This window comes from Archocentrus centrarchus, chromosome 12, assembly GCF_007364275.1.
Source record: "Archocentrus centrarchus isolate MPI-CPG fArcCen1 chromosome 12, fArcCen1, whole genome shotgun sequence".
NCBI lineage: Eukaryota > Metazoa > Chordata > Actinopteri > Cichliformes > Cichlidae > Archocentrus > Archocentrus centrarchus.
In genome coordinates, this window is record NC_044357.1 from 5462157 (window position 1) to 5476599 (window position 14443).

Sequence of the window (14443 nt, forward strand, 5' to 3'; positions counted from 1 at the left end):
ATGAAAATGTATGTTTTCCTGCATCAACCAGCCATCTGTCGACTGTCATCTGAACTGGAGCGAACAGTTGGGTGATGGGTAGCAAGAGAATATAGACCAAAAAAAAAAACAAAAAAAAACACAAAAACACAAACAAACAAAAAATGTCTGGCCCACAGCAAGAGCCAGAAAGAATAGCAGTCAAAGGAAAGAGACAAAAGGGATCTTGTCAGATGCTGCTGGTGCAGAACAGTGGATGTGTGAGCTGCACCACTGACATGTGGCTACAGGCCTTGGAGACCAAACAGCAATCAGGCCAGCCAGAGGATCCAGTCAACAGAACAGCAGAGCAAACCTCATTCACAGCTGAAGCCTGACACACAGTGAAAGAATGATTTCTTGAGATGAAGACAGAGGTTGAGGTTGTGGGTGAAGTGAACTTGAGACGCAGCAGCGAATGTGACAGTCCACCTATAGCTGCCTTTGCAGAAAAAAGAAAAAGAAAAAAAAAAAAAACCTTGAGGGGACATTTGCACATATCACATCTAAGCTTACGCTCTTAATTAAAAGCCCCTTTCTGCTCATCCATCCGTGACCCCAGTGAACCCCGACCGGCTCCACAGTGCGGCTATTAGAGCCGTAACAATGACAGTGAAAGGGGAAAAAGCATTAATGTACGTGTAAACCTATGGCCAACATAGGCGTTAGTGCATTAGTGTTTAACAGGACCTGTTCTTGTTTGCAGTTTCAACACTTTAGGCTTTTACACTGCCAGTGGTCTAATGCACAAGACAAAAGAGAGATTACACTGGGAAGTGGGAAAGAAAAAGACACAGCTCCAGGCATCCCTGCGCCAAACAAGAGGGAATAAAACACCGAAGCTTTGGTGTGACCACCAAAAACCAGTCAGAGCTGTACATTGAAGCACACATTGGCTTAGAGTATAGAAGGAACAGCACTGCACAAAGAGGGACTTTCATACACATAAAAGGAAGGAAGCTTTTAAAGGCAAGAATGAGACGCATAGAAACACATTCACACCCCTTTCCCACAAAAGAGACAAATACACACAGGAAAGGAGGGACCTAGCTTTAGTATTTAGTATCTCCTGAATGATCGGATCCTTGAGGCGCCCCTTTTTTAGGCATCTGTAGGGATGTCTGACTCAGAGTGCTGGCATACACATTGCAGTGTGGAAAGGATTGGCTGGTAGCTGAGATCAGGTGGTTGAAGAACAACTGTTGGGAGAGCTAAGACAGCCGCTGAGTCTGTCTGGTAACATTCATACACACACATGTGCCCAGCTTGATTACAGTGAGTGTGCAGCCTCCCTGCGAGACTGGGAGGTAATTCAGTGTAACATCTGCTAGGACACTCACAGCAGGAGGCCAATGAGGACCACTGAAGAGCTGATTTGGTGTGGGGGCCGAGCTTTGGCTCTGAGCTTGTGTGCTGAGTGAAAGAGAACAGGACAGCTGGCTGCAAAGACAACGGCTGCATACAGATGACTGAATGATGATCTGCAAGGACGGTTTAGTCCTTTAATATTGGTGGTGATGTCATATCATGTGGTAAATCCTTCTTAGTCATATTGTTTTTTGTCCCCAGGTCAGTAAGGGGTCAGAACCAAGTGTCTATCAAAATATATTGCATAGTTTCTGCAGTGCAATGAACTGAATGTTTATCCACAGCTGTATTCATAGTAATTACATTTGGGGTAATTCAACAAAAGATTGCAGCGACAGAGACTTTATAGTAAGGTCAAGGGTTATACTAATAAATGACTCCTTAAATCATAGCTAAAGGGGAAAGGTCACAGTATTGACCACCAATGAAGTATGATCACTGCATTGATTTAAACAATGCACTTCATGTGATGAGAAGAGGAAAAAAAACACCCCCAAAGCATCCCAATGATTGATCATGACTAATATGGCTTCACTAGAATGCACACAACTTATTTCCCCCGACACAGTGGGGTGGCATACTCATTGAGAATTCATGTCCTCAACTCACCCAGACACACATGTAACTGTCCGGGCGATAGAAGCACAGAAATACATTTAAAGACGCTACCAGGAATGGGAGGGAGATAAGAGTGAGCAACTGACTAAACAAGGTATAAATGTCTGCTTTAAAGCTGCAGCCTTTATAAAATGACTTACAATAAAGCCTCGTGTAAGACAGGTCTGGCGTCATTCAGTACTGTTGTGTACTGAAGGTTGTGTTTGGGAACAGTGGTCTTTTGGAACAGGAAAGGTTTTAGGCTCCTTTTGGTGCACACTGTGTCTATACAATGTATATGTGGGTGGTACACGCCAAAGTAGCATCCACGTATGCTAGGACCAAAGGTAAAGGTCAAGAGAACATGAGCTCACCATTTGTCACTTCGCCTGTCAGTGGTTTTAACGTTTATCGGCATATAGACAAACACATTTTCCACTAAACGTTACCTGTTTTTTTTATTCATTAGCCATTATTGATTTGTTACTTAAGCCCATCACCTGGAGAAAGCAAACATATAGGCTCTAACAACAAACCTCCACAGTGACATTAATAGACTATTAGGATCAGGAAATATTATTGGGTATGACTCAGCTATGACCGTGAGGCTGAGAATACTTAAGGCATGCCAAGGTCATAGAAACAGTGTAAGCATCTGTGCTCATGTGCTAAAGCGCCCATGTGTGCGGACTTATGTGACACCACCGGATTCAGCACGAGCATGTGCTTAAACCGATGAGCATAAACTGAGAAGAAGCATAAATTAGTAAGAAGCAACAAAGCCTCTTTCTTGAACTCTTGCATAACTGCTAAGTGCTCGGGGAACTGATAAAAACATGTGCAAATGAGCAGAGGAGATGAGGAAGCGTGTTTTTCACTTCTTGACCTGAATATCCAAACACCCCCTGTGGCCTTGGACCAAAAAACAAACAAAAAAAAAAAAAAAACAGGCGAGCACCAGAGTTCACAACGAGGAAAAGAGCAGAGACTTTCTTCCCACACAACATGGGAAGACTCAAGATGGCAAAAACAATAACTAGCTTATGATCTTTGCAAATAGTACTTTTTTCTGCCCCCCTTGCTTTCATAGTTGCATTTTTATTCATATCAGAGTTATATAGTCATTCTCACACATAATTGTTTCTAAACTTCAGAGTGTGCTGTCAATACAGAGCTCTTATTTGCAATCTCAAGCCAAGATTTGCCCCTGGCATTGAATAGTTTTCATCTCCAAGTCTAAACCTGTCTCCACCTTTCCTCTAGAAACCTTCCCATCCAACTTTTCAGCTGTATAACTTTTCCTCTTTTTTAAATTAAGCGCCCCGAGAAAACACTTTGTCATTCATGCCCTAAAAAACTAGTTGAACGCAGCCCCGGCGTACAGTGAACCCTGGGTGGGTGCAGAAACAGCGGTCTCCATAAACAGCGTGCAGCTGTGCTGTAGCTATCCAGCGCTGAAGCAATCACTCCCCTGAAAAAAGTATTAAAACAAAATGACACTTACGATTTAAGGAATAGTTGAAACATTGTCCAGCAGGACCTCTCGGAGCCGGATCCCGGAAACACACAACTCCACGTTGGGTTGCATTCCTCACTAGCGAAACAGTCTCAGAGCTTTCTGACTATTTTTGAGTCTCTGGGAACGTGGCTGGAGTCTCTGCCCTCCGAGTTACACCACACCGCTCCCTAAGGATGTCTGCTGCTGCTAACACACCCATCTCCACATTCCCATTTAAAAAGACAGCGCTGTTATTTAGAACAAGACTGCCCACCCTGCACTGTAAAAGCATGCGGACATAAAATAATGCACAAATAATAGCATGAAATGTTGTCTCAATATAGTGCCTTGAAATCACTGTGGTATTTCTTAAGGATTGTGTATGCATATATGGGTAATCTTAGTAGAAGAGAAATAAGTCATTTAGTTCCTGCTTGTATCTAGCTATATTCAGTCTCTGGGATACACACTTTCTATGTCTTCAGATCGGTCTCCTCTGCTTTTTCTCACACTGACACAGGCCCTATACTGGCAGCCAGGAAGTCACCCGCACCACCACCACCCACCACCCGCCCCCACTCCCGTTCCCTGTAGCAGGAAACAATGGCTCAGCCTTCAGCACCAGTGCTCTGTGGGAAAATCCTGGGTCCTTGGCTAGAGAGGAGGACTTGAGGAAAAGGGAGAAAACAGAATGAGAGAGGAAGGCTCAAAAAAGAAAAAGAGGGAGCGAGAGAGAGAAGAAGAAAATGAGGCCTGCCAGGTCTAGAAAATGGACGCACTGCCAGATGTATCATTTGTTTTTTGTTTTTTTGGGGTGGGGGGTTTCCCCCCCATTTTCCACATAGCTGGTGACCCATTTAGGCGAAGACATGGCTGCTTAGACAGGCTGTCAAGGACTTCAATCCAAACTGATGACTGAGCTAAAAAAAAAAGTGTCATTTCTGGCAAAAAAAAAAATCACATGGAAACAGGACCAGTTTGGCATGGACTCGTTTAAATGAGATAAACTGCTTCTGAATGACTGGATAACATTATAACTCAATCATTCAGGAGTCAGCAGAGGACTCAAATGGAGCGCCATAGGAGCTGGTATCAATCATCTACTGTACAGTTAAGAATACACTGAACTGTACAGCGAAAAAGGTCCTCACAGCCCATTATAGCTGCACCGACTGTCAGGCTTCCAAACACTTCAAGCATCATTTGAAAGGTGAAACTGGACCAGGTTTAATGTACTTGTTCCCCTTGATGTTACGATTTAGAGTTGTTTGCTCTTATCTAGAGCAAACACGCCTGCATGCCTTGCTGTTTTGGAGAGCGGCTGGGTAAAGGTTAACTACAAAGCCAAGCCAAAGCTGGGAGACTAAACACTCAAGGGGATTTCCTCATTCCTCTGGTCTGGGCCATGATCATATCATACCTTATTGGTTTGTTTGGGGTGTGCTCCCAAATAAAATGTGGGACACGCAAAGAATGCTGTACCGCTGCAGCTTGTTTATAATCACAGCAGCGGGAGAAGGAAGCGGAAAACTCTTTTGAATCTTCATTATTCAATTGAGAATTGACCCCTCCCCCCCATTCTCAATATTTATATGTGAAATACAGTGTGCAGACAACATTATTACTTGCATGTGTGTACACGCAAACAGAAATTGCATCTCTATTTGATGCAATTTTGCAGGAAAAATCCACATCAAATCATGCCAACAAGTGTGCAGGCGGCTATGTGTGAGGTCAGGAGCCGAGTGTGCAGCAGTAGACAAGCAACAGAAGGAGATGGTAAGTGAAGGTAGCTTTGCTGGCTGGCTGGCTGGCTGCATGGTAGGTGTTCCCCGAGAAGCCTCGCCTCTGTGGTGTTATTCCCTTGCTAACCACTAACCCGCTTAGAGGAGCGGAGAACACCTGCATGAATAGAGGAAAACACAGGGAGGGAGAGGTAGATGAGAAAAAAATTGTTGGTGGACACAGTACATTCCAGGCAAGCTTCCACAAGTCCGCATGGTGGAGAGCTGGATATGGAGAAAGCCAGAGACATCTTGGAGATAGAGTGCAGATGGAAAGAAAAAGATGAAGAAACTAACAAGACAGAAAGGGGGATTTTTTTTTGGGGGGGGGGGGGGGGATGGCTCACATCATCAATGCTTTAATGATCGGTAACTAATAGGTTTCATTAGACATTTTTGCAGTTAAATATGAAAGGCAGTTTCTTCAGGACAGAGTGAAATACAGTCTGTACCACTGTTACAGTAATTTGTGCTTCTAGGTGGAAACTCAGTTGAAAGTCAGTTTTCCTCCTATATTTTAATGATGCTTTCTAATGTGTTTGCATTTGTGAAAACTGGAATCATCTGCTTTTAAATGCACTGATTTGTGTGTCTGTTTTTCTACATGCAATGCTGAAAGTGGGAGAAGGGAAGATAAGCTGGGCTGCGGGGCCAATAGAGATCACAACAAATAAATACCAATATGATTTTTGCATCATGTCAAAGATACAGTTGCCCCCGCCCCACCCCACCCCCACCGCCAACATAATCCAATGAGAGCAGCAATCTTCAGTATGTACCTGCTTCCCTATCCTGTCTGTGGGCTAAATCCCAAATCCAGTCTAATGTAACTCAATTCCTGAAAGAGTAAAACTGTAGTTTTTCCCCTAAATATTTCTTAAGAGTATTTTCAGACACACAACAATAGAAAAAATGTTAGTATTTATACACATGGGACGACATAACACTAATCACTGCTGACTAATAACACCACAAGTGACGCAACTAGTGTATTTTCCTTTGGCTGCACAACATACACTAACAAGATAAGTTACTTGTTGCACTGAATCTTTTCATTGCATTTTTTGACGGTAAATGATATACAGAATATAACCAGTCTTATCATCTAGCACAGTTAAATCCCTATCTGAGGATTTTATCAGTATCATCCACTCCCTATTCCGGAGTCAACAACAGTTAATGAGAGCACAAATCCATACACACTCAGTGTGTTTTGCGAGCGTGTGTGTAAATCGCTTGTCACTGTAATGTCTGCATCCAAAAGCAGTCAGAGAGGAGCAGAATCAATGTGCTTCTGTGCTACTGCATGGTCAGCCGCTTTTGGCTAAAGTCCTGTTAAAAGATAAAGGTAATTCAAAGGCAGCGTCTCTGTCTCCTGCAGAGGTGGGCGCAGGAAGAGAAAGAGAAAGGAAATGGTACAAGGTGGTATTACGGCTCCCTGCCTTCGTTCCTTTATTCGTTTCTGCGTGTACAGCCTGCCTTCCATTTCATTTTTGTAAAGCAGCTTACTGCTGAGAAACAGGCACACAAATAGAATAGAGATGTAGCATTAGGATCAGCTGCAGTGCGATTGTTTGGGTAAAAGAAACATATAAAGACGGAGATAAAAAGTATGAGAGGAGATGGACAGAAAGAGTCCTGTAGGTCTGATGCTTGAGAGCTCCCCTCTCCTGTTGTTCCTATTGACTCTGCACTGTGGCCTTCGGGGCAAGAGAGCGCATGAGTGATTGAATTATTGACAACGCGCAACATTGCCTCATCATGAGCATATGTTTTGCTTTCATCTCCTCCCAGGCAAAGTTGAGGAGATGCAGAATAATGTTGCTGAACGTCTTTTATTCACCCCAGTCTACCATCTTCCATTCACAGCAGTGAGCTCGACTGAAGCAAATGCGCCAGCCTCCAGTTGGCTGACGTGCATCACCAATGACAAAGCATTAAACTCACTGAATGGACAAACCGTCTGAAATGAGACGTTTTTTTTTGTGCAAGGCCTCACATTCTCTCTTCCTTTTATGCCCCGAATCCTTTTCAGATTAACCATTTTGACTAAAACAAGCCTAAATGCTGCGCACTTTGTATAAAAAATGGATTGGAATAAAGCACTTAAAGTGCGTTACGCCGGCTTGATGCCAGCCTCAACCTTGTCTTCTTCTGAAATGAACAGGAAGTATGAGCGCTTCTGATGCGTTACAACAAAAACAATGACAGTAAATTAGACACAAACAATCCCGTTGCCATGCATTTTTAAAATGCCTCTAACCAGGCTGATTTTTTATATTTCAATGTACGTATGAATGTACAAATGTAACTATTTATGGACAATGTGAACAAACACCTGTACCCACCCATGTTGGTGACCAAGTGCTCAAATGCTTCTCCCTCCCCCCATTTCTAAACCAGCAGTGGTCCAAACCTCTTCAACCCCACCGCCCTCCCACCCCCATTCGAGTAGCAGCCCCTGGGTGTAGTGCTGTACGGCCCACCCCTCCCTATACACGTCTGATCGAATGCTCTGCTCCACTTCATCAGCTCTTAGTGAATCAATGGACATCACAGAGATAATCTGCACTGTGATAGAGTACTTACACAGAGACAGGACGCTCTGAAAACGATATGAAGAGATGGGAAGGAAGAGTGGAAAGATAATGAGCAAAGCAAAGCTCTGCTTTCACTATCTGCTTTTCTGAAATCGCAGAAACATGTGATCACGGTATATATTTAACACCCAAAAGCGGCAGTTACTTTTTTCCCCATAATTTTGACATTCTATTTTTAATTCAGTCCAAGAGACAAAAAAAAAATTTAAGAGCAACAATCTGGCAGGTGAATGAACATTGCATAAGAGGTTTAGTCACCCAGAATTAACTAGTGCACAAAATAGTGGGGCATAAACAATTGCTCACTGTTGGCCCTTCTATGTTTTGTCATATCATTCATTTTATTTTCTTCCCCTTTCTTCCATTTTCTCTGGTTTATTTTTTTTTTCACTGTCTGCATCTCACATTTGTCGATCTCTCCCTTTTGCTCCAACTGTGAAAATAAAAATCTCATTTTCTCACACTTCCATCCTTTATCTGGGTTACTAGTCAGAAAGTCAGAATTCATATCTGAAGGCAGTACGTGAACAGGCATTCATATGTGCAGAAACATTTGTGCATGTACACAAGCAGATACAGCACTTCAGGCTAGGAAGAAAAAAAAAAAAACAGGACCCTACTGTTACTGCATACAAACACTGACTGTTCCCACATGCTTGTGGCATAATATGTCGAAGTCAAGCTCAGTTTTGTTCCGGAGTGCTCAAGAGCAGGCTGCAAGAGCCACCAGCTGAGCTCTCACACTGAAACGTATCTGCGCGCTACAGTAAACAAGCAGACTAATCATCGACCATCAAACAACAATTTGTGTATTCTCTAAACCAGGGATGGCTTTCTCCCAAGAAACAATCTCCTCTGAGGAAAATGAATGTTGGGATGCATCCTGCTCTCAAGCAGAAACTGTTTAATGTAGCTCTTTTTTTTTTGCATAATGTGGCAGGGAAGTTTGGCTGTGTGGAATGGTCACAGGCACCTGGAGTGTTTTATCTGTTGTCATGATACACATATAAAATGCACAGCTCAGCTAAATAGATTAAATTATCCTTCACGTGTAGCTGTGATCTAATGTCATGCATAGAAGAAGCCTGACGCCCATGTCTCTGTGGGTACAACTGTGTATGGTGCATCAGCTGGATTATGGACATTTGTGGAAATTCATCCTAACTGCATATAAATCTGGTATAGCCAGCATAATAACTCATGCTAATTGAATCTCATTTTGTAATACATAACTGAGGCTTGGATGAAGTGATTACAAACCACTAAGAGCAGCCTTTCCACTTGTGCAGTCATTATAATGTTTCAACAACAAAATAAGCTGTTGCTCTGTGCAACTCTCAGACTCTCTTGCCACACACCTCTCCAACTGCTAATTGCCTCCAGCATGGGACTTGGACTGAGAACGGCGGCCAAAACCAGCGGCTGACCTCACATTGTGGCCCAGTCATCTGATTTGCGTTAGCTGGCTGCCCTCTGTCACACAGGCCAGCTTTGTGCGATGGCACCACATTTAGGATGTGGAAAACACTCAAAGCACTGCCACAAACAAACAAAAAAAAGCAACATTTTTTCATGATCATCTCTGGTGTTACATATGATCTCACGCATGATAAACGCGCTACTTTGAATGAAAACCAATTGGGAGTTAAAACCAATTACATAATGACTAAGAATCCTGAATGTGCGCAGGGTGTAGCGTGTGTGTGTGTGTGTGTGTGTGTGTGTGCGTTTATAAGCACCCTCTCTTGCATTGTCACTGCTACAGGAAGGGAAAGAAGTAAGAGAACAGCACAGCTGGAGCACTGAGAGGCAGAAGAGCGTAAACAGTCTTTAATGAAGCATCTCCATCTACAGACAGAGTCCACTTTCCTATTCATGGCCACACCATTCACATACAGCAAATCTCACAGTTCACAGACCAACATACAAAGGAGGGCGAGTGACGTGTAACAAAAAGCAGGATAACACTCACCCGGCATTGTTAGAATCTCACAGAACAATCGAAGGCAGGCAGAGAGAGAGAAAGCGAGGCTGAGTCAGAATAAGAGAGGAAAGAAAAAGAGAGAGAGAGAGAGAGAGAGAGAGAGAGAGAGAGAGAGGGCAGTGATGGATGAGGGTAAAGGCGATTTCAAAGCTCCATGTTTTTCCCCCCCTGCTGCCGATGCAGACTGTCGCTCGCCTCTCCTCTTCCTTACTTGTGGTTTTCTTCCTCCTTCTCTCCCTGACTACATCTCGCTTTCTTCCTGCTGCTGCTTTAAGGCGAGGGGTGGGGAATAAGCGCTACAATGGTCTCCCTCTCTTGCTGCTCCCTCTCCTCCTTTCTTTCTCCCACCCTCTCTTTGCTCACCCTGCACAGAGCATGCCCTACTTCCTGTGTTGTCTCTGAAATGGGACACACTCCCTTTTCTTTTCTGTTTATTTCTTTTACTCCTCATGAATGAATTTAAAAGGTATCCTGACACTTGACTCGGATTTTGGAATGATGAAGATTTGTCCCCCTTTCCTCTTCTGTTGTCCCTCCCCCTCTTGGTAACTCCTGTTTAACCCTCTCTCTCTCACTGTCAGTGATTGACTGCACCTCCCATCTCTGTCTCCTTGCACAGGGAGGAGCCTGCATGTGGTTTGTGGTGTGGTGTGTGTGTGTGTGTGTGTGTGTGTGTGTGTGTGTGTGTGTGTGTGTGTGTGTGTGTGTGTGTGTGGGCGAGGGTATCAAATGTGTGTGTAGTGCAGCCTAGCTTTGTCCTGCCCCCTGTGTGGCTCCAGGGGGAGTGTTATATGTGTGCTCTTTGTCCTGTCAACTCTGGCGCGAGGTGTGCTGCTCTCTCTGTTAGCCACTGCTGCTGCTGCTGTTGCCCCCGGTGTCACTGGGACTGAGAGGAGTGAGAAATGTGTGTGTGGCGCCAACCAGCCCAGAGTGCCTAGAGTGAACTCAGATCAGGTGGAAGACCAGGACTTGTACTGGAACTCAGACAGGAAAAAAAAAAAAACACTGTACATATGTGGCTGAAGCTCAGCTTTGGCAAAGTGACTTGACTGATGGGGCCAGCCAAAGGGTTGGTAGTAGTGAGACAGGAGGGTTTTGCCATGCTCAATTTAAGCCTGGAATGGTAGACTGGAAGAGGAAGGGGGGGGTGGGAGTTTTATGCTATTTCGAGAGATTACACATTGGCAGAGCTGGCACAACGGAATAAAGGGCTGGGCGGGCGCACTGATAAGGAAGGGCAGCTGTGGAGAGTTTGTTCAAAAGAGCTACGGCCACTAATCTGCACTCCCCGCACGTCTGCAATGATGTCATCAAATATGACATCACCCTTACCCCTTATACTCCCAGACACATGAGACACACACACACACACACACACACACACACACACACACACACACACACACACACACACACACACACACACAAAAGTGCATTTATAAACCAAATTACTGCACAATAGGGTGTGAGGTATAGCTCCACACCCTTTCCAAACAAAAGAACTCTACTGGCTTTAAAATGACCAAGTATCGCAGTACCCTGCTGCTGGACACCTCTTTCAAAACATGAGCGAAGAAGAGCTATCCATTTACAAGTGAAAAGCAACTCAAGCAAAACACAAATTTAGTCTAAATCTGTGAGGTTTGGACTGACCAAGAGTTTGTCTACTGAACGGAATACGTGCATGCACGGCAAATAAAAAAATACAGTAGAAAAATACAGTAGATAAACAAAAAACAATGACAACAGGTTCTTAACCATACTTAACTGTAAACAATTATAATTAAAATTCAATTACAATTTAACCTCAGCGTAGCCAGCTGTGGTGTGTGGATTAATTACTCATTCTCACAGTGAGAGCAATGTCAGGCCCAATCCAGTGCTGCGGTGTGTGTGTGTGTGTGTGTGTGTGTGTGTGTGTGTCTGTATACACTGCAGTAAACATGTTTCATGTATGCAGTATATTCTCAAAGCAGACAAACAGTGTGCACTCCCACTTCCTTCAAAATGAAGGTAATCGGTCCTAATTATTATTCATCACATTCCTGCTGATTTTAGCTACCTAAAAAATTTCATACAGCAGAGTACTCCTGATTCCATGATAGCGTGGGTGCTTTTGAAGATCAATCTTTTTTTTTTTCTTAACTGATCTTAATGAGGCTTTTATTAAGAAGGCTTCTACGTTCATAACGTCCTCTTAGCAATGCCTCTGGGCTCCTGTCCATTCGTATATTTTACTGCCTCGCTCTATTATCCTATCAGCTGAAAATCTACACGGCAACTCCTTTCTGGTTCACTTAATCCAATTAAGTAAGCCTAAAGCTACCACTCCTCTCTCTTCCCACACACAAACCAATCACTATCCCTTTTATCAGACCAATTAGCTGCACCTGTGGCATGCTGATTTAAGCTCCCGCAGCTGATGCCAACGTTTAACCACCGTCTCCTCAAGACTTCATTTAGAAATAATCCAAATTATCAAATCAGCCCCCCCCCAAACGATACACGTTACAGTGTCTGGATTACTGTGCCATAATCACATTGCACATGCAAACCAGTGGAAGAGAAATCATTGGTGCTCTATGACAGCTGTGATGAACAAATGCTTTTAAAATATAGCAGCTGAGGGAAGAGAAGTAGACCAAAATGCATGAAGCAAAATTAACCATTGGGTGACTAATATATAATCTGCTGTACCCAAACCAGATACAAATCAATGTAGCCTGAGAAAATGTTTATCCTCATCTCGAGGATGAGGATAAAAATCAGGCATATTACCTCTGCGTTGCACCACAGAACAGATCTGCAAACAAAGGCTTGCTCAATATTCTGTGAATGTAACATTTGAAAAATATACTGCATTTTTTTTTTTTTAATACAAAAAACAAGATTGCAGCCTGAGTGCATGGAGCTACTTGAGAAGGTTTACGAATGGACAATGAGAAGCCGACAGCCTGACCCGGAGACAATCCAGCTTACAGTGAGAGCACTCCGAAAACAGCCCTTAATGAAGGCGTCTCAGGGTCTCTCTCTTTCACGTCAGTGTTTACAATTCATTATGTTAATAACATGCATTTCAGTGCATCAGTGTGGACCACACTTCTAAAGTCAGTCTAGCAGTCTGCAACTAATTCTAGTCAACTAGACAAAAACACGACGGCGGTTCTCTCATATGGCGGTGACAGGTGAGCATTCTGCGACCTGAAGTGCACCTCGACGTCAGTGGAAGCCCATCCACGCTCAGCTATGAGCAGGAAGAGGTGCAAACAGGCTGCTACGACACTTGGTAGTTAAATTTTTGTTTCTAACTAGGTCATACTGCACCATCAGAGCTGAGCTGTTTTTACACCACATATGCCAATCTCTCTCTCTCTCTCTCTCTCTCTCATTCTGTTTGAGCTATGAGTTAGATATTGCAGCAATAGCATTTATCAACTGAGTATAAAACGTGTCTATTATCCAGAGAATAATAGAAACATTATTAATTAATTTAACAGTAAAAAAATAATTTATAATTATATATATATATATATATATATATATATATATATATATATATATATATATATATATATAGTGATATAACATCAGGATGAAGTACAGCCACTGTAACCCTGACTGTGTTTCCTTTCTGTCAGTGGGCCTCACCGGCCGAGCTTTAATATAGACACACCCATACATAACGGCAGTCTGACCTTGATGAGGCAGCGTCTGAAGGAGGCTTGGTGATTGGTGAATAACAAAGCACACCAGGAGCCCATCAAGCTTCATCAATGCAGAATCAAATTTTGAAGTGCTTCATCACACCAAGGTTTCTGAACACCTTTTATAACACTTAATTTATTAAAAATTAATTCAAATAGCACTTAGGTACAAATTTACAGAGACAAAACATAAAAACGTTGACCCCCGTCAAAGAGGATGAAAGGATAACACACTGCTTAAAACATGGTTTGAATGACTCGAAGGTCATTCTAATGTAACACCGTCTGCCAGCTAGTGATTCTTTTATCTACGGGAGACGTTTTTTTTTTGAAGAACTATTATGTCCATTCAGAGCTTTTTAAAAGGCTGGGGTTTTTTATACTGAAGAAGTGCTATGCATCACACTAATTTTAAATCAACACACCATTAAAATCACTGACAGGTGAATAACATGAATACGCTTGATAAAACCCCCTTGCGCTGCTGGCAATCCTTGGGCTGACATCTATCACGCGCCTAAATATTTCTGCAGACCGAGCACCGCATCCCGCCATGGTAACAGCACTTCCCCACAGCGGGGGTAACGCATCCTGCCAAATCACGCAAATTGCTCGGGAATGGCTCAAACGACATGACAAAGAGAACAAGACGCTGACTTGGCCTCCAAACCCCCAACTCATAACTCAAAGGTACCGCAAGACACCCCTGATGAATAAGAGTTGTTTTGGTAGCTTGAAGGGGAGACACACAACAATAGGCAGATGGTTTCAATTATGTGGCAGATTAGTGAAGCTGATGAGGACATAAGGGGCAGATTTAATATGCATTGGTCCATGTAAGGACCAGAATAACCACTGGATGGAAAGCCAGCTTTCCTGTGATGTTTGAA

At 43.2% G+C, this 14443-nt stretch overlaps 1 protein-coding gene across 5 annotated transcripts in view; it reads right to left on the reverse strand.

The window, feature by feature from the left end:
• The window catches only part of LOC115789189 (disabled homolog 2-interacting protein), a 124317-nt gene that overhangs the window by 40347 nt on the left and 69527 nt on the right, over positions 1–14443 (reverse strand). The window contains exon 1 of one of the 5 annotated variants that reach the window (XM_030742474.1): positions 3488–3613. The exons of the other annotated variants lie outside the window; for them this stretch is intronic. Coding sequence (XP_030598334.1) covers positions 3488–3510 — 23 coding nt within the window. The 5' untranslated portion in view covers positions 3511–3613. Of the gene's footprint in view, positions 1–3487; positions 3614–14443 lie in introns of those variants that run through there. 5 annotated transcript variants of the gene reach the window in all.